This window comes from Schistocerca americana, chromosome 1, assembly GCF_021461395.2.
Source record: "Schistocerca americana isolate TAMUIC-IGC-003095 chromosome 1, iqSchAmer2.1, whole genome shotgun sequence".
Classification (NCBI taxonomy): domain Eukaryota; kingdom Metazoa; phylum Arthropoda; class Insecta; order Orthoptera; family Acrididae; genus Schistocerca; species Schistocerca americana.
Window position 1 is genome coordinate 318,971,946 of NC_060119.1, and position 26,266 is coordinate 318,998,211.

The following is a 26,266-nucleotide window of genomic DNA, read 5'->3' on the forward strand; positions in this document are numbered from 1 at the left end:
GTACTGGCCAGCAGCTCATCATGGCCCTTATGATATTTGCAGGACATTTCATCTTTCACATCTATGCCAAATTTGAAGTTACTGTAAAAATCAACTGTTTCTAGAGTGTTCGTTGATGCAACCTCATTGATTGTTATGCCAGAGTGTATAAACTAAGAATAAGCTTATTTTTCTTACTCTTTCCTTTGTAAACCGAGCGAGGTGGCGCAGTGGTTAGACACTGGACTCGCATTCGGAAGGACGACGGTTCAATCCCGCGTCCGGCCATCCTGATTTAGGTTTTCCGTGATTTCCCTAAATCACTCCAGGCAAATGCCGGGATGGTTCCTCTGAAAGGGCACGGCCGACTTCCTTCCCCATCCTTCCCTAATCCGATGAGACCGATGACCACGCTGTCTGGTCTCCTTCCCCAAACCAACCAACCTTTCCTTTGTAAGACATTAGAGTGATGTCATCAGCCTTATAAACAACGCTTGAATGAAGTACGTCTTGGCCTTCCCTCACAGATGGTGGCATTTCCCTTCTACTCCTGTTCAAAGTGGCAACAATGCTTGTCACTCTTTTTCGACACTTTTGCCAGCTAGAGTGAAGTGAAGAAGCTGTTCATTGTAACATATCTCCCCTTTTGTAAGTAAGATTCATTGAGACATAGCATTATTTTCCCAGGCTATAATGGGCAGATCTCTTTTGGTCTTTGCCCAAGTAAGGAAAACGATTTAGAACATATCTAACTTTAGCATCTGTGAGCAAACAATACTTTATGCTGTACTTATCAGGTTTGCAGTCATGTATTGAATGAATGGGCATCAGCATTTCATCAGATACAACTGCTCATACACAGTTCAGAATTTAATTGGTTTCACGGTTAGGAATTTAATTGGTTTGTAACATACAGTACAGTTGTCTATAAACATGTACCAGATTTCAGATGCCAAGTCTGCTTCTTTACAGTGTTGATGCGTAGCTTTGATATCAAAACGAATAAATCACATGATTGCTAAAAGTCTTTTTCTTTCCATTCTTTAAGTAAAAAATGCAGGACCCCACTCAAGACTCCACAAATTTCTCCTACAAAGACTGCAAACGCCAAATGCCCCTCGAGCATACAGTATGGCTATAAATGCTTCCAGCTCTTCCAAATTCAAGTTCCACAAATTATCATGGAGTACAATGTGTATTCCTGTTTCAGTGCGCTTTTTCACCAGGCACAACATATTTTATCTAATGAGTGGACAGAGTGCACTATTTTGGGATACTTCCCTAACAGTGCACTCTGCATACGCTTTAGGTACAGCTGTCTCTTGAATCACATTTTGCTGACTCTTTCTTCCTGTAGAGTTTGTAGGAGAAATGTCTGTTCCATTAGAACTCGGCTCTCATTCCAATATTTTATTTTTTATTATTTATTTATTTTGTGACGTCTGCAAAAATTTGGAAGTCATGATGTAAAATCAATGTAAATATTATAAAAATAAATTGTATATATTTAGGTAAGACAAAAAATAAACAAATAATATTTTACTAACTTCTTTTCTCCATCTGCGACAGTTCCCAATACTTGCATTTCACAAAGCAATGCCAGATATATTTACACAAGTTAAAGCAGCATCATCATTGGATGAAACTCTTGGTTAGTTATCATCATTGTTAATTTCTGATGAATCGCTAGTTGAATGCACAGGTGGTGTTCATTGTGTAGTGCTCCACTTTCATTGTACTCACTCTCAGCCTCATCTGCTTCAGACTGAGGTGGAGGTGTTTGAAGAGCTTCTATAATTTCAACTTCAGAAAGGCCACAACCGTGATAGCAGTCCAGTACAGCTGCCAGTCGAACTGCTACTGACATAAACAGATATGTCCACAGCTCGTGGTATAGTGGCTAGCGTGGCTACCTCTTGATCACGGGGTCCTGGGTTCAATTCCCAGCCAGGTTGGGGATTTTCTCCGCCCAGGCCCTGGGTGTGTGTGTTGTCCTCGTCACTTCATCATCGTTTGGGAAAACGGCGAGACTGGACGGTGAAAAGATTGGGAATTTGTATGGGCTCTGGTAACCATGTAGTCGAGTGCCCCACAAACAAGATATCATCATCAAAAAAATGTATATAACTCATTATTTGCAACAATGTATGAAACTGATCATTGTTTGCTAACAAAAGCATTAATTAAACCAGGTAAACTTTACAGATGTGAGAAGCGGTCAGTTGAGCGCCCTTGGGAACCAGCGGTAGGTATGTAATTATCCAAAAAATTTGTAGTTACAGAGCAAAACTATTGAGGAAACTTAAAACATAGTCTAAAACTATGAAGTCAGAAAAATCACAGGAACAAAGTATTTTAAACACTAAAGACATTCGTATTTTAAAATAAAATAAAAAGTCAATTGACCCCTGCCGGGTGTTCTAGTGTTAAATCACTGTAGAATCCATTTGCTAGTAACTACCGTATTTACTCGAATCTAAGCCGCACCTGAAAAATGAGACTCAGAACTAAAGGAAAAAAAAAATTTCCCGAATCTAAGCCGCACCTGAAATTTGAGACTCGAAAATTCAAGGGGAGAGAAAGGTTTTAGGCCTCACCTCCAAATCGAAACAAAGTTGGTCCATTGTAATAAGAGACACAATTTAGTTCGAATGAATGACGATACCGCTACAGTAGTTTGGTTCGAGTCATAAGCTTAGCAGTTAAGCTTTACCAGGTACCCATTGCTATAAGTCAGGCGCTCCGTCTGTATTTATATAGATACCCTTCCTTTTTCACGTGCTTCGTCTGGTTTGAATCAATTGCTTATTGTTCTTTGATCTGATAAGTGCCGTTTTCTTTGTTAAAGGTGTTTACATCACTTTAAGCTGAAAATGCATTACTGTACTGTGTCATGCATTGTTTGTCGCATTCTGATAGTGCGTGTTTACGGCCTGTCACTGCTCGCGGCATGGCTTGCTTTTGTCCGCGCTACCGCCGCTTACAATTAAAAGAAAAAAAAGAGAGAGGAATCGTCTTATTAGCGAAACAATGGCAAGAGACTGCTATTTGTTGTTGGTTACACTGCTGCTTTCTTTGATATTGATCAGCAAGAACCAAATAATAGACTGCGTACGATAGAACATGTTCTGAACGAGAGTTGGGCGAAAATTTTTCTCCGTTTGAAAATCTTTGGACCCCTCTTTAGTACATTACATTCTGCACAGAAATTAGTCATCTTAGATTTAAAAATCTAGTCAATTGGCGTGCTTCATTTCTGACTGTATCACTATTAGGCATAAGAATAATATGAATATAAACATGACATGATATGTACATTCTTCCGCGTTTGCTGTTGTCTCACTCTAGTTTCGTACTTTATTAGGCAGACAGGATTTAAATGAGATAGCAGCAAACACGAAAGTATACGTGGCAAAATGTTTATATTTGTATTATTCTTATGGTGAAGAGCATACTAAATGTGATTCACAATTCATAAAAGTTCCTATTAGCAACGATCTCGTCTCATAGGTAGGAAAAAATTCAGAACGTAGAGCTGGCCATATTGACAAACATCCCAAACAGTCTTGCCAGTTGGATTTTCGTAGTACATTGAAGTGCTGCTACGTTCGAAGATGAACAATACGGAATTTGTATTTACTTCGTTGGATAATGTATAAAAATGCTGTGGTCGAAACTCGGGGCAGAGAAAAAAAGCTCGTCTTCCACCTTTTCTTAAATTTATTTACTGACTCAGAGGTTTTGGCGCCACTATTTATCTGTGTGCCTGCAAAGAATGCCAGTGTAGCGCTACATATATTCGACGGCAGAAGTTAGTTGTGGCAGCACCTACCAACATTTTTCAGAACTTCCGCTTACTTTGCACTCGATTCTAAGCCGCAGGCGGTTTTTTTGAATTACAAAAACCGGAAAAAAAGTGCGGCTTAGATTCGAGTAAATACGGTATGTAATTACACTTGGTTTACCATATGATTTTTGTTGATATTCTGGAGAGAATAAAAAATTCTAGAGGCCTGCTAAATGTACAGTATGAAATATGACAAATACTTGTCTGACTAATGAGCTAAAAGCTCTTTCCTTATTACGTAAACTACTAATTTTGGATAAGAAGTATAGTGCCATAATTAACTCTACGCCAACATAGCAGTAAATCCAGTATGGCCAGTGGAGTCAATGCAGAGCTTTCACAAGCTGTCAATTCATTACTCAGCTTGGATGTATCACCTAACAGTAAAATTATACTATTATATTTCATACTGGCAGAGCAGTATTGTTGCTTACCTTTTTTTTTTTTTTCCGAGGTATACTTTGTCCTTTTTGTCTTCTTATTGAAAAGCATTTGTTTAGAGACAAAGTTTACAGTTAAATATGCTCTGAAGCATTACCAGACATCTTTACTTAGAAATGTGTTGGCACTCTAAAACTGGTACTGGGACTCAAATCTTGGACAAGTGTTCCACAGACTTAGCTAGCCAATCTGTTAGAGTAATTGCTAGCAAGTATCTGATTGGAATGATAAGATTTATGATACACACATTACCAAGTTAAAAACTGTTACACAAAATCTTGTACAATCCAGTACATGGAATAAAGACATTGTGTGTCCATAGCAACACAAACAATAATTACACTAATAGAATCTAATTTCTCACACTCCCACCAGACTTATGTCTGCAAAAAGTTAAAACATACAAAAAACTAAATTTTAAGCTGGAGAAGATGGCAAGGCTTTCCCAGATGTCTACCAGCATTTTGTCTGAAAGTGTGTGCTCCAAAGTTACTTGGACTGACACTATTTTTTTTTTCTCTCTCTCTCTCTTATAAAGCGGTGTCTGGGGCCTTTATGTAGCCACTAATCTTAGACAAGTCAGTTGCTGCGTTTTTGTCCCACAATAGTTTGACAGGATTTTTCTTGGAATTTGGAGATATCTCGCCGCCTAAACGTTGAAGCCATAGAGTAGAGCCTCATGTCATGCTGAGTTCAGGGATATACATTCTGCCACAGTTGTGGATTAGGGTACTGTTAGCTGTTTCTTATTCTGTCAGGATATCATTTCTCCTTGTAATATAAACAGATGTCCAGTTGTTGACTACCTGTCTTCAGAATCTCCGTTCCTGTCTGCATCGCACTAACCTACCATATGGCAGTCATCTGCTTTAGAAAACAATAGCTTCAGATGCTTGGTGTCTTTGAGGTATCTCAAAATACTTTCGACAGCTTGCCAGTGTGGTATTCCCAGTTCTTTAGAAAGCAGTGGGATATTGCCACGTGGTGTAGATATCTGTTAACACCCTTTCGTATTAAACGTGTTGAGAAATTTGCTCCACATAGTGTGCCTGGAGTAATATTTTGGCACTATCTGATTAGAATGATAAGATTTGTTATGCACACATTAATAGTTGAAAACCTGTTACATGAAATCTTATACAGCTTAGTACACAGAATAAAGACATTGTGCATCCATAGCAACGTGGAAGGTATATACCCAAGTGAGGCATAAGATTCAAAATTCTCACACGAACACAACTCGTGACCCACGTCACTGCTTTGTTCTGGCAGTAGCTCATCTCCAAACTTCACTGAACTTCTGTGAAGTTTCAAAGGTGGAGATAAAGCAGTGAGGCAGATCGCGAATTGTGCTTGGCTGGCTCTGTTGTTAGCGTCCTGGTCCAGCATACAGTTTTAATCTTCCAGCCTGTTTCAAATTGGTACACTTTCCGCAGTTGAGTGAAAATTTATTCTGAGTCATAACTCTCATTTTGAAGCTATTTTAATCACAGTGCTAAGAATATCTGTCCTGATACATTGTCCCCACTATTCATTCTGCATATTTCCACCTAAAAAAAAAGTTAATTTGTTTCGCTGGTGGTTTTCTGAATACTATTTTGTTTATGCGCCGTAAAGATGATCTGTTGCGTTGGCGACAGCTGCAACGAATGGACTGTTACATATTATAGCCTTCTTCAGCAAAGAAAACACACATTCACACAAGCACACATACCTCGTGCGCATGTGATGACCACCACCAGCTACTCCGATTGGAATACGACTGTCACATGAATAGCAGTCTGGAGTGAGGTGAGGAAGGGGGGTGGGGGGAGGGATAGCATGGTAGCTGCCAGTGCTCACCCCTCACTCCCACTTTGCATGGGTGTGTGTGGAGTAGCTATCTGTACTTTTCCTAATGTTGTTGATATTATAATCTGGAGTTTCCATGTTTGTTTTTGCTTGAACTTTCTTTTGACAAATATCAAGTGATATATGAATGTTGAACAATGTTTTCCATTTAATTTATTTTATTTATTTTTTTCAGTTGCATCCATAAATGTGTTTATCTATACTTCTGATGATGTAACTTGGTTCAGTTAGGCACTGAAACAATGTACTCTCTTCCTTATTTACTAATTGTACTTTCCAAACAGGCTCTTGCTTTCATAAATTGGTTCATAGTCTTTCCTGCTGTTGGCTTTTACCATATCCGCACTGGAAGAGAATTTTCCAAAACGAAAAGACTCTTTTGCCTTCCTCTCAGCTAATTGATTATTTTGTCTGTCAGCTATATCTACATCTATACTCTGCAAACCACCTCAAGGTGCGTGGCAGAGAATTCATCCCAATGTACCAGTTGCTAGGGTTTCTTCCTGTTTCATTCACTTATGGAATGTGGGTAAGAATGATTGTTTCAATGTCTTTGTGTATGCAGTGATTAGAATAATCATATTCTGCCAGGAATTTGTATGAGTCAGCTGATTCCAACAGTATTATAGTCATAGGACACTACAATTTCTCATTTTGTGAAGTGAAAAATTTTACATTTCTGGACATTTAAAGCAAGTTGCCAATCTTTGCACCACTTTGAAATCTTGTCAAGAGCTGATTGAATATTTATGCAGCTTCTTTCAGGCAGTACTTCATTGCAGATATGTGCATCATCTGCAAAAAGTCTAAGGTTACTAATAACATTGTCTGTTAGGTCGTAAATATATAACATGAACAATAAGGATCCCAACACACTTCCCTGGGGCACACCTGAAGTTACTTCTACATCTGACAAGGATTGTCCATCCAGATAACATAGTGCATCCTCCCTACCAAAAAGTCCTCATTCCAGTCACAAATTTCACTTTATAAGTCATATGACTGTACTTCTTACAATAAGTGTAGGTGTGGTACTGACGGGAGACCTTCCGGCCTCAGCAAGTCATTTTGGGATGAGACTTCCCAGATTAGTAGTATATGTCAAGGGTGTCAACTCGTAGATCTCTTAAAGGACACTATCCAGAAAAGGGCTCTTTAGATTTAGACGTAACTCATTCAGTAGTGTGTTCTATGTCATGTGGCCAACCTGGTTTCAGTCCTACCTACCTGTTGGTACTGTTTCACAATGTTTTTTAATCATTTTAAAAATTATAACAACTGTTAGTTAATGAACTGAAGTATATCAATTAAATCACAAAGAATATTATGTGTTTATGAAATGGTTGTCACAGCTACTTAAAATGTGAGTTACACTCATCAGTATTTTCTTTTTAAAAAGTTGAATAATTTTTAATGGGGGTAAATTAATTACCACTTTTAAAAAGAACGTATTGATGAGTGTAATTCACATTTTAAGTAGCCTGTGACAGCCATTTCACAAAGAAACTAAATTATTTGTGATTGAATTGATAATACTACAGGTCATTAACTGTATTTAAAAGTTGTTACAATTTTTAAAACAATTAAAAAAACAAAAATTGAGCCTGCAGGTAGGATCAAATCCAGATCAGCCGTATGATATTCTAGCATGCTACTGACCTCGCTATTTCACTTGTGTGCTGGAATGCTGCTACTGACCATAAATGAAGTGCGTATGGGCTACACTTAAAACTTTAGAGCTCTTTTTCTTGAAATTTTCTAGATAGTATGCTTTGACTTTTGAGTGGACACTCTTGAGGCACCCTACCAACTTGTGAAGTCTCATCCCAAAGTGAATTTCCAAGACAGAAAGGTCCCCTTGTCAGTCAGATGCTTTTCAGAAGTCAAGAAATAGTGTCTCTACCTGATTGCCTTGATCCAAAGCTATCCATATGTTGTATGAGAAAAGCATGAGTTAGGTTTAAAATGAGGTGTTTTTGAAATCCATGCTGGTTGGCATGGAGGAGATTACTCTGTTTGAGACTCCTCATTTTGTTTGAGCTCAAAATATGTTCTGAGATTCTAAAACAAATTAATGTCAAGGATATTGAATGGTAGTTTTGTGGATCACTTCTACCACTCTTCTTGAAGACGTGTGTGACCTGTCTCTTTTTCCAAGAACTGCGCACCTTTTTGTTGGAGGGATCTACAATAGATTACAATTTGGGGGGCTAATTAAGCCACAAATTCAGGATAGAATCTGACAGGTATTCCATCGGGCCCTGGAACTTCGTTCAGTTTTAACGATTTCAGCTGTTTCTCAACATCACTGATTGTAATACATGTTTGATTCATCTTTTCATCGGTATGAGGATTAAACTGGGGCAATTCTCCTGGGTTTTCCTTTGTAAAGGAACATTTGAAAATGGAGTTAAGTATGTCAGCATTTTCTTTGTTACCCTCAATTTCTGTTCCTGTCTCATTTGCTAGGGACTGGACACTAACTTTGTTGGTAGTAAAAGCCTTTACATATGACCAGAATTTCTTTGGGTTCTGTGAAAGATCACTGGACAGTATTGTGCTACAGTAGTCATTGAAGGCATCGCGCATTGCTCTCTTGACAGCCAAACACATTTCATTCAGCATCTCTCTATCTATAGTCCTGCATTTTGGTTTACACCTATTGTGCAATAATCTGTTTCTTTAGAAGTTTCTTTAGAGTGACTATATACCATGGAGGTTCCCTCCAATTGTGAACTGTTCTACAGGGTACATATCTATCCAGTGCATGGTGAACTATTCTTTTAAACTAGAGACAGAGTTACTCTATGTGCTCCTGCCCTGAGCCGAAAGTTTCAAGCCCCTTGCTAGGATATGACACCATTGATGTTCTATCTAGCTTACTGAATATATATATTTTTCTGCTTGATTTAGTTGTCCTTTGTACTTTTACAATCGTGTCATGGTCACTGATACCAGTTTTGATGTGGACATCCTCAAAGAGGTCAGGTTTATTTGTTACAATTAGATCCAGTATATTTCCTTCATGTGTGGGGTTCCTAACTATCTGTTCTAGATGGTTTTCAGAGAAGGCATTTACTAATGTTTCACAGGATGTCTTCTCACCAACCACTAACAAAACTGTAATTTTCCCAATTAAGTGTTGGATGATTAAAGTCTCCACCGAAAATTACAGTATGATAGGGGAAATCATGTACAAGTGAACTGAGGTTTTCTCTAAAGTTTTCGGTTACACCAGGAGATGAGTCTGGATGGCTATAGAAGTATCCAATAATCATTTTTTTTTATTTTTTTATTTATTTATTTGTTTTTTAAATTTTTTTTCTATGCCCACCCCTGAAACTGAGTCTTGCCCAAACAATCTCACATGCATCTTCAGTTTATACCACAGTGGATTTGAGTTTCTTGTCTACTGTGACAAATACACCATCTCCATTTCCCATATGCCTGTCCATTTGATATACACTTAAATTTTCCCCAAAAGTGTCGCTGCTATCAATTTCGGGTTTCAACCAGCTTTCTGTACCTAGTATTACATGAGCTTCACCGCTTTTCATGAGCTCTTCAAGCTCTGGCACTCTAGTTCAGTTTACTGTTAGGATTTTAATACTTTCACCTGTGGGAGACATTTCTTACTATCTTGCTCTGGTACTTCAGGGTTTCCTACAGCTATTGTTATCTGGATTGGGTGGCAAGTCACCTAATCTGAAAAACCCTTGTGTGCGCCCGACGCAGTCAGCTACCTGAGAAGCAGCCTCTCTTTAGTGCACACCTGACCCATTTAGGGGCACTCCACTGTTTTCAACCCTATGGCACAAGTCCAGGAAGTCTTAGCCTAGCTTGTCACAGAACGTTTTGAAGTCTCTAGTTCAGTTCTTCCACTGTACTAAAAACCAAAGGTCCACCATCTGTTCTGGCAACAATGCTGCAAATCGTGAGTTTTGTTGAAACTCCATGCACAAGGCTGGTCTTCTGAAATTTCTCTGCCAGTTACCGGAATGACCCAAGAATAACATCAGAGCTCAGACAACAGGCATCATTTGTTCCAACCTGTGCCACAATTGGCAGTTGGTTGCACCCTGTTCCCTCAGTGGCTGCTGGAACAGCCTCTGCAGCATGTTGAATGAGGCCTCCAGGAATACATACTGAGTTCACATGGTGTCCTTTTCTGTCCCTTGCTGCATATCCCTAGAGGGCTAGAGGATACAATTGTTCGCTCTACATTTGAACTGCTAACGATTAATAGACTCCTTCCCTTTTGCATTTGCCATTTCCTGACAATGTACAAAGTTTCCCCAAAACAGGTGAAATGAGTCCCACTGGCTCAGTTTCAGTGAAAGACAGCACCTCAGACTTGTTGATTTGGGGGATCATTACAGCTCCAGAGTCCTCCCTGGTCCCTGTCCCCCCTGTACAGAATGCCTTGGTCTACCATTGACATGTCAGTCACAGTCAAGTGGACAAGTAATGGCAGATTTGTACTTTCTGCAGAGAAGACAAGATCCATGGGGGAGAATAATACTTGAGTTGCCACTGGTACAGGTAGCACAGGTACACACAGCTCTCTGGAGTTCTTCCAACACTTGTGATTTTCAGCAGCTGCCAATCATTTGACAGTAGTCAGGATGATTTCCAGGTACTTACGAATATTAGCCAACTCATTGCATGCTCGAGAACAGCATACACAGTGGGGCTACGTTTTGACTGGTGCAATATATTGCAAGACAATGAACAAATAACTTTAAGCTCACTGGTTATCTTGTAATTTGTTAAGCTAAAAAGTTGCTGATTCCCTGTACAAGAATTGAAGCAAATACACAAAATGAGATTTCTGTTAAGGCAACACGAAGACATGTGGTAAAAACTATTACTTTCCTAAAATGATTTGATGTTAATTATAATTATTAGGAAACTCGAAAACAGAGTTAATTTATGATAAATGCATGTAATATATAGGGCTACTCCTCTGCAAAGGAAAACTAGATGTAACATACAATGTTAGTCAAAAATCTGCTACATTAACTAAATCACAAACACCTGTTGGCTAGAAATTGCTCATATATTATAGATTATATTCTCAAAAGTACATGTTTATTTGCATTAATGTACACTGAAGCAGGGGTGATCTATTTTTTGGTGAAACTGTGAACCACAAATGCTGATTTGCTACAAAATAAATTATGTACCGGTAACTTATGAAAGTTTAGCCTTTGCAGCATATGAAAATTTTCAAAATAACCTATTTCTCACATAATTGTAAAATTAAATTAGAGAAAGGTTGTTTAGGGAGGATGCGCCTACTGTTCTCAAAATTTTAAAAAGAGCACTATTGAGTTTATGCCTACAATTAACGATAACAGTACAGCTTTATCATGGCACTCACAAATATTCAAAATTTCACAATGTGTGACAGAACAAAAGTGAATTGATACAATCAGTGAAAGATTACGCAGAAACGACGCATTGTGCGAATCTAGAACTTTACATTGACGCACAATCTTGTACATGTGGTCTCACAGTGGGAAATTTCTAAATAGGCTTTTATATATAAATAAATGTGCATATTGCTTGGAACTTTCACTTAGTTGATTGTGTGCACACTTCTACACTGGTGTGCGGAAGAACAATACTGCAGTGTGAGTTTATCTTGATCAAAATCGCTGAAATGTTCCGCTTTCAGCTACGCAGTCATATGGGGAGTTGTGGGTCAGGAAGTGTGTCACACAAATTAATCTATAAATTTCACTCTCACTTTTTTGTACTTTTTTTCCACTTGCTTTTGGTAGCAGTGGGAGATGTTTTTGGTTTTGACTTAAGTTTCTCATAGAAATTTATAATCCTGTAATGCATTATTTTTGTTTGAAGGAAACCAAAATAACATGGAATATGTATTTTGCTTCCCAGGCAAGTCGTGCGCTTATCTTAAAGAAAGCTGCAGACTATATTCAGTTCATGAGAAGAAAAAATTCCGCCCATCAACAAGATATTGATGATCTGAAGAGACAGAATACACTCTTGGAGTCTCAGAGTAAGTTGTACACTGTGGTCTGTTACCTTTTGCGCATTTTTGTTGTTAGATTATTTATGGGCAAGTGAACAAATTGTTTGTTTTTAGAAGGTAGATTTCATTAATTTTTATTTTTGTTTATTTGTGAGACTATATTGGAGCAGAAGCAGGTGAGTCTGTCTCAACATACCATCTTGGCTGACCTGATCCCTTCCTCAACTAATCCCTCTAGATTGCAAAGTCATTGTCTTGATCACATGCTACTTTATTGAAATTGATTACTGCTTTGAGCTTTGCAACCTTCAGATGGCAGTGCAAAGCTGAAACCAATAATCAATATTAATAAAACAGCATGTGACCAAAACACTGTTCCTATAATCTATTACATAGGTCACAGATCTCCTCCACAAGTCCAAATGTCCTCGTTTTGTGGATCCTCTTTTTCTTTCCCAAAGAAGTAAACTGAAAGTTCAGAAAGTTATCATTATTATCTTTTACTTGTAACTGTTCCTATTGAGAACAAGAGGTATTTCATCTCCTAGTGCCAAGTACATCTCTCCTTGTTTTTTGTTGTTATTTATAGTTATCAGATTGCTGCATCCACTTACATTTTCTGCGTCCAGACTGGAGTTTTCATTTAGAACTATTTAAACGGGAAATTTTTGTCCTGTTGAAAGGCTTATCGTTGATTACCTCTTAGTAGCAAAAGTTTCATTCTGTTGTTACTCCATTAGAGAGTAATTTTAATGACTTGTAATTAGCAAAGAAAATTAGATTGTTAATCCCTTTTCCCCTGGGTTACACAAATGTTCAAAATGCCTTTACTGCAAAAGACACCTAATTCTACATCAGCAAGCCACCTTATAGTATGTGGATAACATATTGAGTTCCATCTCCTAGGATGTCCTGAATCCAGCCATAAATTTGGTCCACCACAGGTAAGCTTGCACTTTGTTCACTGTATGGTATTCCTGAACGGTATCAAATGCCTTCCAAAAGGAACACAGCATCAGCCTGTGCACTAGCCTACAGCATTTTAGATCTCGTAGACGAAGAGAGCGAGCTGAGTTTTAAAAGAGCTCTGCTTTGTCAAATACATGTCTGTTTACGTATGAAAGCTATTCAAAAATCAGCCTCTGATTGGCTCTTAAAAAAAAAATACAATTTTTTATTTACAATATGTACATGCATATTGACATTACTGCTCCATATAGTCACTACCGAAGTTCAAACATTTGTCGTACATTGACACCAGCTTCTTTATCACTTCATCAAAGGATGGTGGTGCTTCAGACAATAGTTGATGGCAACCTTCAGCTTGTTGTTGGTTGTGAAGTACTGAGTACCCAGCCAGCCCTACATGTTGAGGAAGAGTTGAGTCACTTTGCTGCCATTTTCGGTTTATGATGGCATTGGAAAAATCTCCCAGACAGAAAGTCTTGAGGTTTTTTTTTTTCTTCCTTTGTTTCATTCACAATATGTGGTTGTGCTGCTTTGTGAAGAAGAATGATCCCTTCAGTAATCAACCTGTGCTGATTGTTTTGAATTGACTTTCTATTACTTGTTGTCCTAAGTGACTAATATTTCATCATCTTGAACATATTTACATTGTGTGATGACTGTTTGTCACATCTTCACTGCAGCTTCTTTTAATATTTGGTACTCTTCTGATTGCATATCATTAATTCTGTAACGGTTTCTTGGTTCACCTCATTTGATGTAGAATACGGTGAGAAATACTTTTTGTTATGTTATTTAAAAGAAGCCTTCGTAATGCAGTTGTTGATTTTTGTTCATGGATCAGCCAGCCAATGAAAATATTTAATAGAGCACTCGACTATAGTTTGTGTATTGCCAGTGTTGTGCTATCGGTCAAATTAAAAGTAAATGATTTCAGCATTAATACACTTTGATTACTTTCAACTAGTAAAACATCTGTCATCTTCATTTCATTAATAGCTCACTATTTCCTTAGCTGCTCTAGTTACTTTTTTGGGACTATATCTTGGTGAACTGTTTCAGAACTAGAGATACCCCTGCTCACAAGTTAGATCCTTATTCCATTATAAAAGATGCTATTATTTTGATGAAAGGCATGAAGTTACTCATATGACTTACCATGTAGGCGATGAAGTCCTTGGTGATACTGCACAAATTATATATCACTACGCTTCGGAGATTTATAAGACTCCCACGTAAAATGTCATGTCAGAGTATTCTCATGCATTATTTTCATGAAACCTGTTATCAGTTTCAGTAGCCACATCTACCACTTTCATCAACCACATGTGTGTGACCAGCCTTGAATTTTCTGCACCACTCTCTTGCATTATCATCACTTGTAACCCAATATCCATACACAGGCCACAGGCCGTGATGAACCTTGGTAGAATTGGCTTATTGTGCATGCTGGAAGTGAATGACAGAATGCACCTTGCGCAATGTGACCTTCAAAGTCTCTCTTTCCAACTACACAAATGTCATGAAGCTGTAATCATTTGCTTATTTTTAATACCCATTGGAAGCATTTTTATGATTCAACCTTGTAGAAGAGTTGTCATTCCACAAGAAGTCATATGTAAGCAGAATTCATTCTCCATATTTCTCCAAGAGATTTATTCCATAAGTATAAAAGATAAATTTTTGCAAATTTCTTGCTCCATTTTGTACTGAATGTCATCAGTGTAAAGTGTGAAACGTATCTGTAAAAGACAAATGCATATTCAGATTTATCCAGAATAATCATGCCTATCATATAATGAGTCTACAATTTGTGAATGACTACATTCTCTTCAAATGTTTGATTAAATAGCCTACAACATACATTGTGTGCAAAAATATGTTGATTAGAGACTTACTAAGTGACAGATTGATTTTGGAAGGACATATTGTTGCTAATTGTTGATTCTTTTATAAGTGCCAAAGTCTTTTTTTAACAGCAAGGGATTCCAGGCAAGCTTGCTTGCAAACAACTAGTCAGTGGTGGTTACTACCATTTAGGGAACATGTCATTTATCATGAAAGAGAAAACTTTTCTATGCATTAGTCTCTCCTTGTGATACAAATGCATATATTATTGCAAAACACCTGAAAAGTGTGCAGTGATTGAGAAATAAAGTGATCATGACTTGAAAGTTGGGTGAAGTGTTTCGCCACATGAGGGGATGATCATAAAGTTTCTGTCATTACATACAAAAACAGAGGTGCAACCATGAAACTCAGTGATGGTGTTTATTCTTCTGTGCATATTCATCTTGCACTGCGATATGTTTTTCTCACTGATGGATACCTTGGTTGTAGTAATCTACATTTTGGTTGTTTAGGAAACATTAGACCTTGAAAACCATTTGTCACTCTGGAAATGTCTCCCACACAATGCATGATGGTTTGCCTTTTATGAGCATAATCTAGTAGCATCGTACCATGGCAGTCTGGAAAAACAATCAGCATCCCCTTGCCCTAAAGTAGTTGGTGTTTCTTCAGTGGGGATGTTTCCATGTTTCTACTGCTCATTTATCTCAGTGTCATAGTGATACAGCCAGCACTTCTCCGTGGTGATGAGGTGGTGAAGGAAATCGTCTGGTTTGGCTTGACACTGCTGCAACAGTTCTTATGTTGCCTCATTTCTGCAAACTTTTTCAATAATGTCAGCAGTTATGGAACCCATGGGATGGAAATTCAGTGAAACCTCTATATAACGTTTTTCAAGGGACTACAAACTCTGAACACTGTATAGAGGAAAACACTATAAAGAGGAAGGCTTCCAAATAATAATTATAGGACATTACTGAAGATTGGGATACCACTAATCAGCTTTGACAAATGGTGCCATAGGTGACATTTTAAATTTTCACAACACTGTAATATGATATTCATTGCAAATGATCAATGTATCAAATGATTAGTTTTTTGTAATTAAAACATGGGGCCCGGTAGGTGGATGGGTGAAAGTAAATGCCGCCAAAAAGATCGCAAGCAGAATGTGCGTCACGTGTCACGTGACCAGGTTCTGCCACTGACATATGAAATATGCTGAGCGTGCGCTTTCTGAGCCGGTGCAAACTGTGAATCCACAGAATGGAAAATGATGCGTCTACATCCAGTCATTTAAACGTTATAAAGAGGTAAATAATTGACCAGGGTTCCAAAAATATGAGTGTTACATAGAGGAAATTGTAATGTAGAGGAAACACAGTAAAGAGGAAAATTTAACATTGTTTATATTGGCTTTTAGTCGGGACCGAAAGAAACAGATGTAACAAAGAGGAAAACATTATATGGAGGAACATTATAAAGAGGTTTCACTGTATTTCTCACATTCCAAATTGTCGTGCAGCATTTTGAGAACTGATCCATGATTGATTTTCAACTTTTTCCGCTGTCACCTAGATTGTAATGAGCTGATCTTGAAGCACTATGGTCTCCACTTCTCTTGAGATTCCAGTTTCTCCACAGGTGCTCTGTCACATTGTTCTGTGTCATTTCAGAAAATTTAACTATACTAGAATATTTCCTGCCACCTAACCATTGTATCATGTCTACCACATAATGGTGTATGGCTGCTTTTTACTTCCGCCAGTTCCGCATGGATCATTGCAGCACTGTTCCCCTCCAAATGCAGAAACTGATTACTGCACAATACTCCATGTTGTCAATGGTCTTTGCCGTTATGTTTAGGCTTCTCTAGTTTTATACTGTATGTGTAATGACACTGGATGGCAGATATGTAACTGCAAGTACAATGTTACATAATTAACACATTTGACGTGGTAGTTAATACTTTGATTACCCTTCATACAAGCTGCCTATTCTTGAAGATTTTCAAGCATGTCCTTCTTTCTTCTGGCTGGGCACTTCTAAACTTCATTCCTTTTGTGACTTTCTTTCACTGTTTTGTGTCCATTTCACTCATAAAGTCTTTATCGGGCACTACATTTCAAATAATTCCAATATCTTGGTGTTGACTTTTCTTGGATTCCATTTTTTTTTTTTACATAATTGTCGTGCTCCAGGTGAACAGTTTTTTAAAAAATTGCCTTAAATCACTTGAGTTTTGGTACTAATAAATTCTGTTGTTGAAAAATGCATTGTCTGTGTGCACCATCTTTCATCTGTTGGTGTATTTGCTTGAGCCATCTTGTGTAATTTTACTTCTTAAATAGCTGAAGTCTGCACCACCACCAAACAGTTTTTTGAAGTTAACAAAAATGTCAAATTTGGAGAAGGTAGTTTGAGAATTGTTTTGTTGTATATTTTTTCACTGCAGTATTCAGTCCTTGTGTACATGCGTACTATCCTGAGGCAACATAATCTTCATCATATCTACTTCACTCACCGGTAAAACCAGGAAAAACACGGGAAATTTTTCATCTGGGAAAAACCCAAGAATTTTTCATGTTTTGGTTTCCATTTAAATTTTTGTAATCAATTGGTAAGAACTGATACTCTAACAAAAAATTTTACCTTGGCCCACTACTGCAGAATAATACTGCTTCAAGAAAATGTAAACAGGAGAATAACACAAACAAATTTTATTGCAAAAAAAAAAGTGCTATTTGCAACAAAACATTATCCGCACACAAGCCTCTGCCAACAGCAACATGTGTCAAGGGCGTTAGGACAAAGACTGTGCAATACTTAGTAACAACAAACTGTTTTCGATGAGTGTGATGTTACAACTGTTTACATTTCTAGCAGGTCGTCTGAAAATATTGCGATTGATGGCTTGAGAAGTGTTACTTTCAAAATAAGTTTTCTTTTACGCAAGATGGAATTACATTGCATGTGAGAATGGGTGATTTATTTCGTAAATCGCACATCATTTGGTTCTTATTCAAAACATTTTAAGGACCAGCTGCTTGGAAAAATGACTCTGAAGACCAGCCATTTGTGCCATTTCTTAAAACTCTTTGCCATGTTTGTGTTTGATAAAAAAGATCAAGCTTCAAGGGTTGTTTTTCGTATTCATTGTAATTCTTTCATAGATTACAAATTCTGCAATTATGATCGCAAAAAGTATAATTATGCTTCAAAATAAAGTGTCAGGTGAATTCTTGAGCAATTTCACATATATTTGACTTAAGTGCTCATCGGAACATTTATTCAGCCAAGGACCACACAAAATGTTCAGTGCCCAGCAGTGAAACTTACAATTGTTATTGTCCAAAATATTCACCTGCTGCAATTGAAACTATGCTCTGGGTCCTGCCTAAGCACAAATGTGGAATAATATATATATTTTTATGACTAATATTATAGGTGAAAGCTAGCTTTTTGTGTAGCTGTACTGGATGTGTACTAATTTAAACAATTAACTTTCCTATCTGTGTGTAAGTGCTAATTAGCAGCGATCTTGCTATTGGCATAAATCCTATGCTCTGAATATCTGTTGTCATTGGCTTCTTGCGAGTCACGTAATATGAGCTATGATTGGCCGACAAAAGCAGATCACGATCTCAATTTCAGGGCGTCAAAAGCTACTGTGCTGTACTTGCAGAATTCACATTTGTACTTTCATAATATAAATATGTATTTTATCAATATTCTGTTGTATGTATTTTTATCTGTATGTTGTAAATGATTGTATTTATGAAAATTTAATGTTGCAGTTCGAACATTGGAGAAAGCCAAAGCAACTGGTAACTTTGCTGCAGAAACAAGTGAAGTTTCACTTGTTGGCAAACCAGATGCCATAGCAAACTTCCAGCAGGAGTCTGAGTCTGACACCTCTGATTCTGAGACATCCCACACAACACGTCGTCCTAAAAAACTCAAGGTTACTGGTTTGTAAAGGGTCTTACGAGATACCAACATGAAGCATTTACTGATGCTCCAATTTGACATGTATAAGCAGACCGTCAGTTAGCTGGCTTCTGTTTCTTCAGGGTAGAGATTTTATTACAGGTGAAACTCTGACTGGTACAGAATACATGTGCAAGAACTGTGAGGTTGCTTACTGTGTTATGCAAATGAAATTGTGGAATGTAAAAGCTGAAACATTTCCTGTCTCTGTACCTGAAACTTGTGCTTAGTTATGTAAGATATATCCTATGAAATGAATCTGAATACTGTAAAAGTGTAATCACTTGAAACCAATGATAAACTGCCTTTGTCCATCCAGTTCCTTCCTTCATTATGTTGTGACTTAATGTCATCAGAATATATTTAAATATTTTAGTATTTAATATAGTTTCTACTGTTGAATCATGGTGAGATGATTGAACCACAATTACTAGACATGGATTGATATTCCTGTCACATAGGAACAGTGCAGCTAAAATGTTAAATTTTTGGGAATACATAATTAAAATTGGTGCTTAGCAGTAATATTATGGAATGCATTTGGGAGTTTTAACGGCATATTTTCTGCATTTTCAGTTTGTAGTAGATTTTAATGTTTTCATGAAACACCACCCATGTTTTCTTACAAATTTTCTCTTCAGAGGTTTTCTGTTAATAACACAAATAAAAAAGTATTATGAAAGTCTAGGGGTGTGTTAAACAGATACATTTCACTTTCATGATAAGTTTACTTTAAAAATAATTAAAATTGTCAAGGTCAGTAATTTGCTGCAATTTTCTTTACAGGTTAATGTTGACATCCAAAATCATTCATGTCTTTCGCATTTTAAATAAGTTTGCATCGAAGTTCATTGATATTGAAATGGTGCTTATGGAGTTGGCGTAAATTTGTTTACCTGAAATGTCACAGTGTTGTATGAACTAAACACTGCAGTAATTTTGCAGGTAGCATGTGGTTGTTTACTTTGTTCAGTAATTGTTATTTAATGAGCTATAATAATTTCCTCCTCATTTGCATGATGAATACCTTATTTGTGGTATGTGATTGTTTTTTAAAATCTGATTTATGGTGCAACAATTTCAGTTGACCAGTTCCTCCCTTTTCCTGGAAAGTAGTGTGTGGTTATCCAATTGGAAAAGTGGACTAGAACACCAAACATTAAGGACAGATGTTAGACTCATTTATTACTCATTCAAGCCACTTCCCCAGAACCGATGAACGATTTGGAAATATTTCCATAATAGTTTGTGCCCATTTCACTTTCTATATGCCATAGGCATTATTTAATTATGTGTTCACTGGATAATATATCAGGAAAATGAAAGAATTTTTTGAGGAGTGAAATCTTTGGTAAAGGTTTCACATTTAGCTTCTGAATAAACCACCAATTTGCACCTTTGTAACTAAACATGTGCATCTACACTTTCTTGCCATATATGGTTTAAAGCAGTAGGCACTGGTACTGCATTGAGAGACAGGGCAGCATGAGAAGTGGTTTGTTTGGATGTGTTTCTCAGAGCTTGTTGACGCAACGGACGGAGACAGTTGTGATTGAGTGATTGTGTGAATGTGTGTGCGCTCTCTTTTTCCGACAAAGGGTACGGCCAAAAATTTAGTTGTGGGAGTGTGATTGTCTTTCCTACGTCCTCCTCTGTGGCTCAGTGATCATCTTTACTGTGAGTTGCTACCAATCCTCACCAGTATTGATTCTCAGAGTATTTGCACAAGTTAGTGTGGGTGATCACGACGGTCTCATTTCATCAACATGGTGTCTGTGACACGTGAATAGCTGGCCACACGAGTGGACTTCCATGTTGGGCAAAAACCGCAGGCCATTTCTGTGGATTTCTTTAATGGATCGGGCCTGCTGATCTGAAGCCCGTAGTTTCCCACTAATGTGCAGGCCCTTCCTGTTGGATCTAGTATCACTGGTCTGCCTGCAGGCTGGGTAAGCCTGTGTGTGGTGTAATGCGGCAGATTTTCATGGTTTATCCATGGAGTGAGGACTGTGGTGCTCCTCAGCAGGCCAGAGGCCACGGACGATGGATTTCAGGAATTGCAACTGTGTCACATTTTGAGGACATTTTGTTTATTGTAATACATTTTGGAATTCCAAAATTAGGTTATATATTAGAAAGTATGGCCGATAAGAAGAAAATTGTGGCAGTTGCTGGAAGTTTGTACACTATGTACTTCTGTACTTCTTGAAAGAAAAATCGCACAATACCTTTAGAATAATAGATGTAACACAATGTGTAATAACTGACAATAACGATCATAGTAGAACCAACATTTTATTTGTGGTCACCTACAGTGTGGGTTTACACAATTCTTCCCCACCTTATACATTTCTTTCAAGAGGCCTGCTTTTTTTCTGATGTTATTTCTGAAAGCAGTGAAGGTATTTTAAATCTGTCTTGCAACTCCAACAAAATGTGTATTTTTGTCACCAATTGTTTCGCTTTATTGAAATAAAATAACAGCAGTGGTCTTAATGAAACAAACATACCTTTTGGCTTGCTTTCTCCATCTAAAAGCAGTTCATTACACAAAATGTTGATGGTAGTACTTATATGTTTGCTCACACGTTTAGAAATACAGAAGTCCTTAATATTTTTTGTTAACTTATGTTTTAACTTGCCCTTTAAACCTCAGAATTTGTCAGGGAAAGATGCTAAAACTTATCTGTAAATAAGGGAAATATTAGGGAATTTCACTTGGGGAATCTTGTGGGAACCCTGGAATGGTAATTCTCTCATTTACAGCTGTTTTTAGTTTTATTTCACTTTCTGTTGGATTGAGTCTGTCATTTTTATTTCCCTTTTTCTGTTATTTTGTTGCTAATGGATGTTTTACGAGGGGTGTTCGAAAAGTTCATGCAGAGTCCGAGAGATGGCACCACAGGCGTGTATTGAGATCATGTTTAGTTAGTAGCATCTTTGGAAAGAACGCACACAAAGTTTCAACCATATTGGTCTATTTCTTTGTGTTTGGCATTCCTGTGAATCAAGGTCAAAAAGTGTACGAAAAAGAATTCCGTGTGGTGATTAAACATTACTTTATGAAAGACAAAACACCTCAGGAGACTAAAGAGAAGCTTGATAAACATTACAGTGACTCTGCACCTTCGATTAGAACAATTTATAAGTGGTTTCAAAATTTTCGGAGTGGCCATATGAGCACAAGTGATGCTGAACGTTCTGGATGCCCTGTGGCGGTTAAGACTCCAGAAATCATTGGTAAAATCCATGATATGATGATGGTTGACAGAAGGGTTAAGGTGCGTGGTATTGCTAGTGCTGTTGGCATCTCAAATGAATGGGTACACAATATTTTGCACAACCATTTGGACATGAGAAAGCTATCCACAAGATGGGTTCTGCGATTGCTCACACTTAACCAAAAACAGAATCGTGTGAAGTGTTGCAGGGATGGTTTGCACCTGTTCAGGAAGAATCCACAGGACTTTTAAGTGTTGTTTCGTCACTGTGGATAAAACATGGATACATTACTATACTCCTGAGACCAGAGAACAATCTAAACAATGGGTTAACAAGGGAGAATCTGCACCAGAAAAAAGGCGAAGACCATTCCTTTGGCTGGAAAGGTTATGGCAACTGTTTTTTGAGATGCCGGCCGAAGTGGCCGTGCGGTTAAAGGCGCTGCAGTCTGGAACCGCAAGACCGCTACGGTCGCAGGTTCGAATCCTGCCTCGGGCATGGATGTGTGTGATGTCCTTAGGTTAGTTAGGTTTAACTAGTTCTAAGTTCTAGGGGACTAATGACCTCAGAAGTTGAGTCCCATAGTGCTCAGAGCCATTTGAAAAATGTTTTTTGAGATGCGCAAGGGATAATCCTCATAGACTATCAGGAAAAGGGTAAAACTGGTGCATATTATTCATCGTTATTGGACAGTTTGAAAACAGAGCTGCAAGAAATATGCTGGCAATTTGACTGTAAAAAAGTCCTTTCCCATCACGACAATGCACCAGCACACACCTCAGCAGTTGTGCTTGCAAAATTAATGGAAATAGGATTCCAACTTGTTTCGCATCCTCCCCTCCTGTTCTCCAGACTTGGCTCCCTCGGACTACTATTTGTTCCCCAATTTGAAGAAATGGCTGGTGGGACAAAGATATTCAAACGAGGAGATGATTGCAGCAAGTAATAGCTGTTTTGCAGACTTTGACAATTCCTATTATTCGCAAGGGATCAACAAATTAGAACTGTGTTGGACGAAGTATGTAAGTCTAAAAGGAGACTGTCGAAAAATAAAAAATGTTTACCCCAAACACGTAAGTAGTTTCTATTTTTGCATGGAGTTTACAAACGCCACTCGTATTATTTTGATGTTATTCAATCTTGTATTGAAGGGAATTCTGCCCACTAATCCACTAGGCATAATGGATACTCCTTTCTCAGTTGAATGATAACATATTTCATCTGTCAGTCTACCTTCCATAATTTACAGTGTTAGTTGGTTCCTCCCTCCCCTTCATCGTTACGACAGAACTAATTTCATTGTAATTTCTGTCTTAAGTGAAAGCTGTTGCTGTGTAATTTATTAGTGTTAGTTATTGAAAGCGATCAGCTTCAGTCTTAAGAGTAAGAGGACAAATCATGGTTTATTTTTCAGCAGAAACTAATATGCTAGATGCGATTTCTGTTCTGAGAGGGAGAGCAAGCAAGTGCTGTTCTGCTCTGTAATTGTTAACATTTGAAGTCCTGTTGTCTTACACTTAATCTTCGTGAAAATTTGAAATGCTCTGAACTGTGAAGCTGCTGCTCCTTTTCCTGCTTTATGAAATGTTTCTTGTAATATGTGTGGCCTTGTCGAGTTTGCCATTTCCTTATTTCTTGGCACTCTACATATTTACTACAGTTACAAGTTTCCAGTTCACATTTTATCTGTAGCATGGTTTTGCACATTTCAGTTGTTACTTTAGGATTTTCCAATCACCAGTGCACTTTGTGTGCCAACTTTTTTTCTTCTTGCTGTTATTGACTAACCTCTTAACAATTCAGTATGTATTGCTGATGAATTCTCAATATACTTACATTTTTATTTGTGAGAACTGAAGTGCCTTAAATACCCTTACTTACTTCTGTGGTTGTTTATTTTCCCTCTGCATCCTTATTCACTTATTCAAATTGAATTTCACTAATTTACAACCTCTTAAAATAATGCCTTTCCACGCAAATGTGGTATTGTTTTAAAACGGGACTTGCAAAAAGAGACTTTCATACATCATTTCCAGTATGAAACTTGTCCTTGTTTCACTATAACTGGTTAGTGTAATAAATACTGCAGTATCATGTTTTCTTCCATGTCTAGTTCTGAAGAATTTTTGATGGCATTGGATTCGTTATTATGAAGACAAAATGTTTAGTTCCCAGAAGCAACTAGTTGGTTGATTGGATTTAGGCGCATTTAAATGATGACCCATTTCTCTCCCTGAAATGTATAGTGGGAAAATATAGCAGCATTTCATTTTGCTGAGTGTAAGACATATTCATTTGTAACATCCCACCTACTTTTATATCGAGTGAAACTTTGTGGTATGACTTTGTTGCAATCGGGTAACATTTATTGTTGCCTGGAATATATGAGGGTTGGAACTTTAATAGTGGCAACTATTTGTTTACAGCTCGTACAAAATAGATACATATTTCAAAGTTTTACCGACCTTCAAAGTAGTCACCAGCATTGTGTATAACCCGTTGCCAACGATGTGGAATTTGTAGGATACTCTTAGCAGTGCTAGTTGTGTTGGCAGTTTGAGTGGGGCAGTCTATTGCCCGACACGAATTTGTAGCAGTACTGAAGTGAATGTTGTGAAGTGTTTCCTTCAGTTTAGAAATAGTTTAACTTACGAGGGCTTAAGTCTGGTGTGTGCAGTAGGTTGTATAGCACTTAGCAGCCCCATCAGTCAAACAAATCAGTAACAGCTTGCACTGTATGTGCTTGAGCATTGTCCTGCAAAATGATTGTGAGGTCATGCGAAAATGTCATCACTTCTGTCTCTAAGCTGGTCGTAGGTTGTGTTCCAAAAATGAACAGCATAAAGACAGAAGTGATGACCCTTTTTGCAGGACCTGACCATAATTTTGCATGACAATGCTCAAGCACGTACAATGCGAGCTATTACTGATTTGTTTGACTGACGGGGCTGCCAAGTGCTACACCACCTACTGCACTCCCATGACTTAAGCCCTCATGAGTTCAACTCAATTTCTAAACTAAAGGAAACACTTCATGACATTCTCTTCAGAAATTCTACAAATTCGTGAGGCAGTAGACCGTACCGCTCGAACTGTCAGCAGAACTGGCACTGCTAAGAGTATCCTACGACTTCCACATCACTGGCAATGGGTCATACACAATGCTGGTGACTACTTTGAAGGTCAGTAAAACTTTGAAACATGTATCTATTTTGTACAAGCTGTAAATAAATAGTTGCCACTATTAAATTTCTAGCCCTCGTACATTATGTCTTACTGTTCTTGTGTAATGGTCATTCAAATTTGACGTATAACTGTTGAGTTATTTGGTCACAGAAAACACGTTGAGAACGTCCAACACTCCAAACACTGTAAAACAGTGCAGTGTTGATTGGGTTAATCACAGGAGAGAGAAGAAAAAATCTGTATGTATTGGAAAACTATGTTAAACAATGGTTTCTGGCAAGACCAAATGATCTTCATGACCATGTAAACATTGTTTTAAGGTTGGATGTGGACAAACCAATCGTGTACATGTGCTGTGCAAATAATTGTTGAAAACTAAATGGTATGTGGTATTGCAAAGTGAGGGTATATCAGTATTCACTATATGGAGATGATCTTTAATATGTGTTTAATCTCATTGTTTTCTGTTTTTAATTTTTTTGTGAGCTTTTTGTGCGCCTTTAATAGCTCATTGTGTACTCAGTGTGTACCATTTGAAGCAATGACTAACACATTGTTGAGCTTGAATGTGGTAATGATAAATACCTTGCAGATATGTAGTTACAGGTTGGTTTCTGAGGTGTTTGGAAAGCAGGAGAATGTTAGTGCCAAATGGAATCTTCTGAGCAGGTCATGAGCTGTGCCCAATTAAAAACTGCTTCTGCTGGGAATTGTAAGGGTCAGTGTTCTAGTTCCATCCCAGCAAAAGGGGTCTAATCTTTTGACAGGTTCTGTGGTTTAGAACACCTAAAAATCTTGTATACACATGAATAATCCATGCACTCTTATTGTTTGGGAGGAGGGAAAAAAGGAATATTAGCTTTAATTAGTGTTTTATTTACAATAAATAATACAACATAATGATTCTATTCATCATCACTTTCATCACTAGT

The 26,266-nt window shown here is 37.7% G+C and overlaps 1 protein-coding gene across 2 annotated transcripts in view; it reads left to right on the forward strand.

Annotated features, from left to right (window-relative positions):
- LOC124622300 (protein max) overlaps positions 1-19,200 on the forward strand; it is a 28,789-nt gene extending 9,589 nt beyond the window's left edge. For both annotated transcript variants that reach the window (XM_047147984.1, XM_047147975.1), the window contains exons 3-4: positions 12,023-12,146; positions 18,734-19,200. In XM_047147984.1, coding sequence (XP_047003940.1) covers positions 12,023-12,146; positions 18,734-18,915 — 306 coding nt within the window. In that variant the 3' untranslated portion in view covers positions 18,916-19,200. The remainder of the gene's footprint in view (positions 1-12,022; positions 12,147-18,733) is intronic.
- The last annotated feature ends 7,066 nt before the right edge of the window (positions 19,201-26,266 follow it).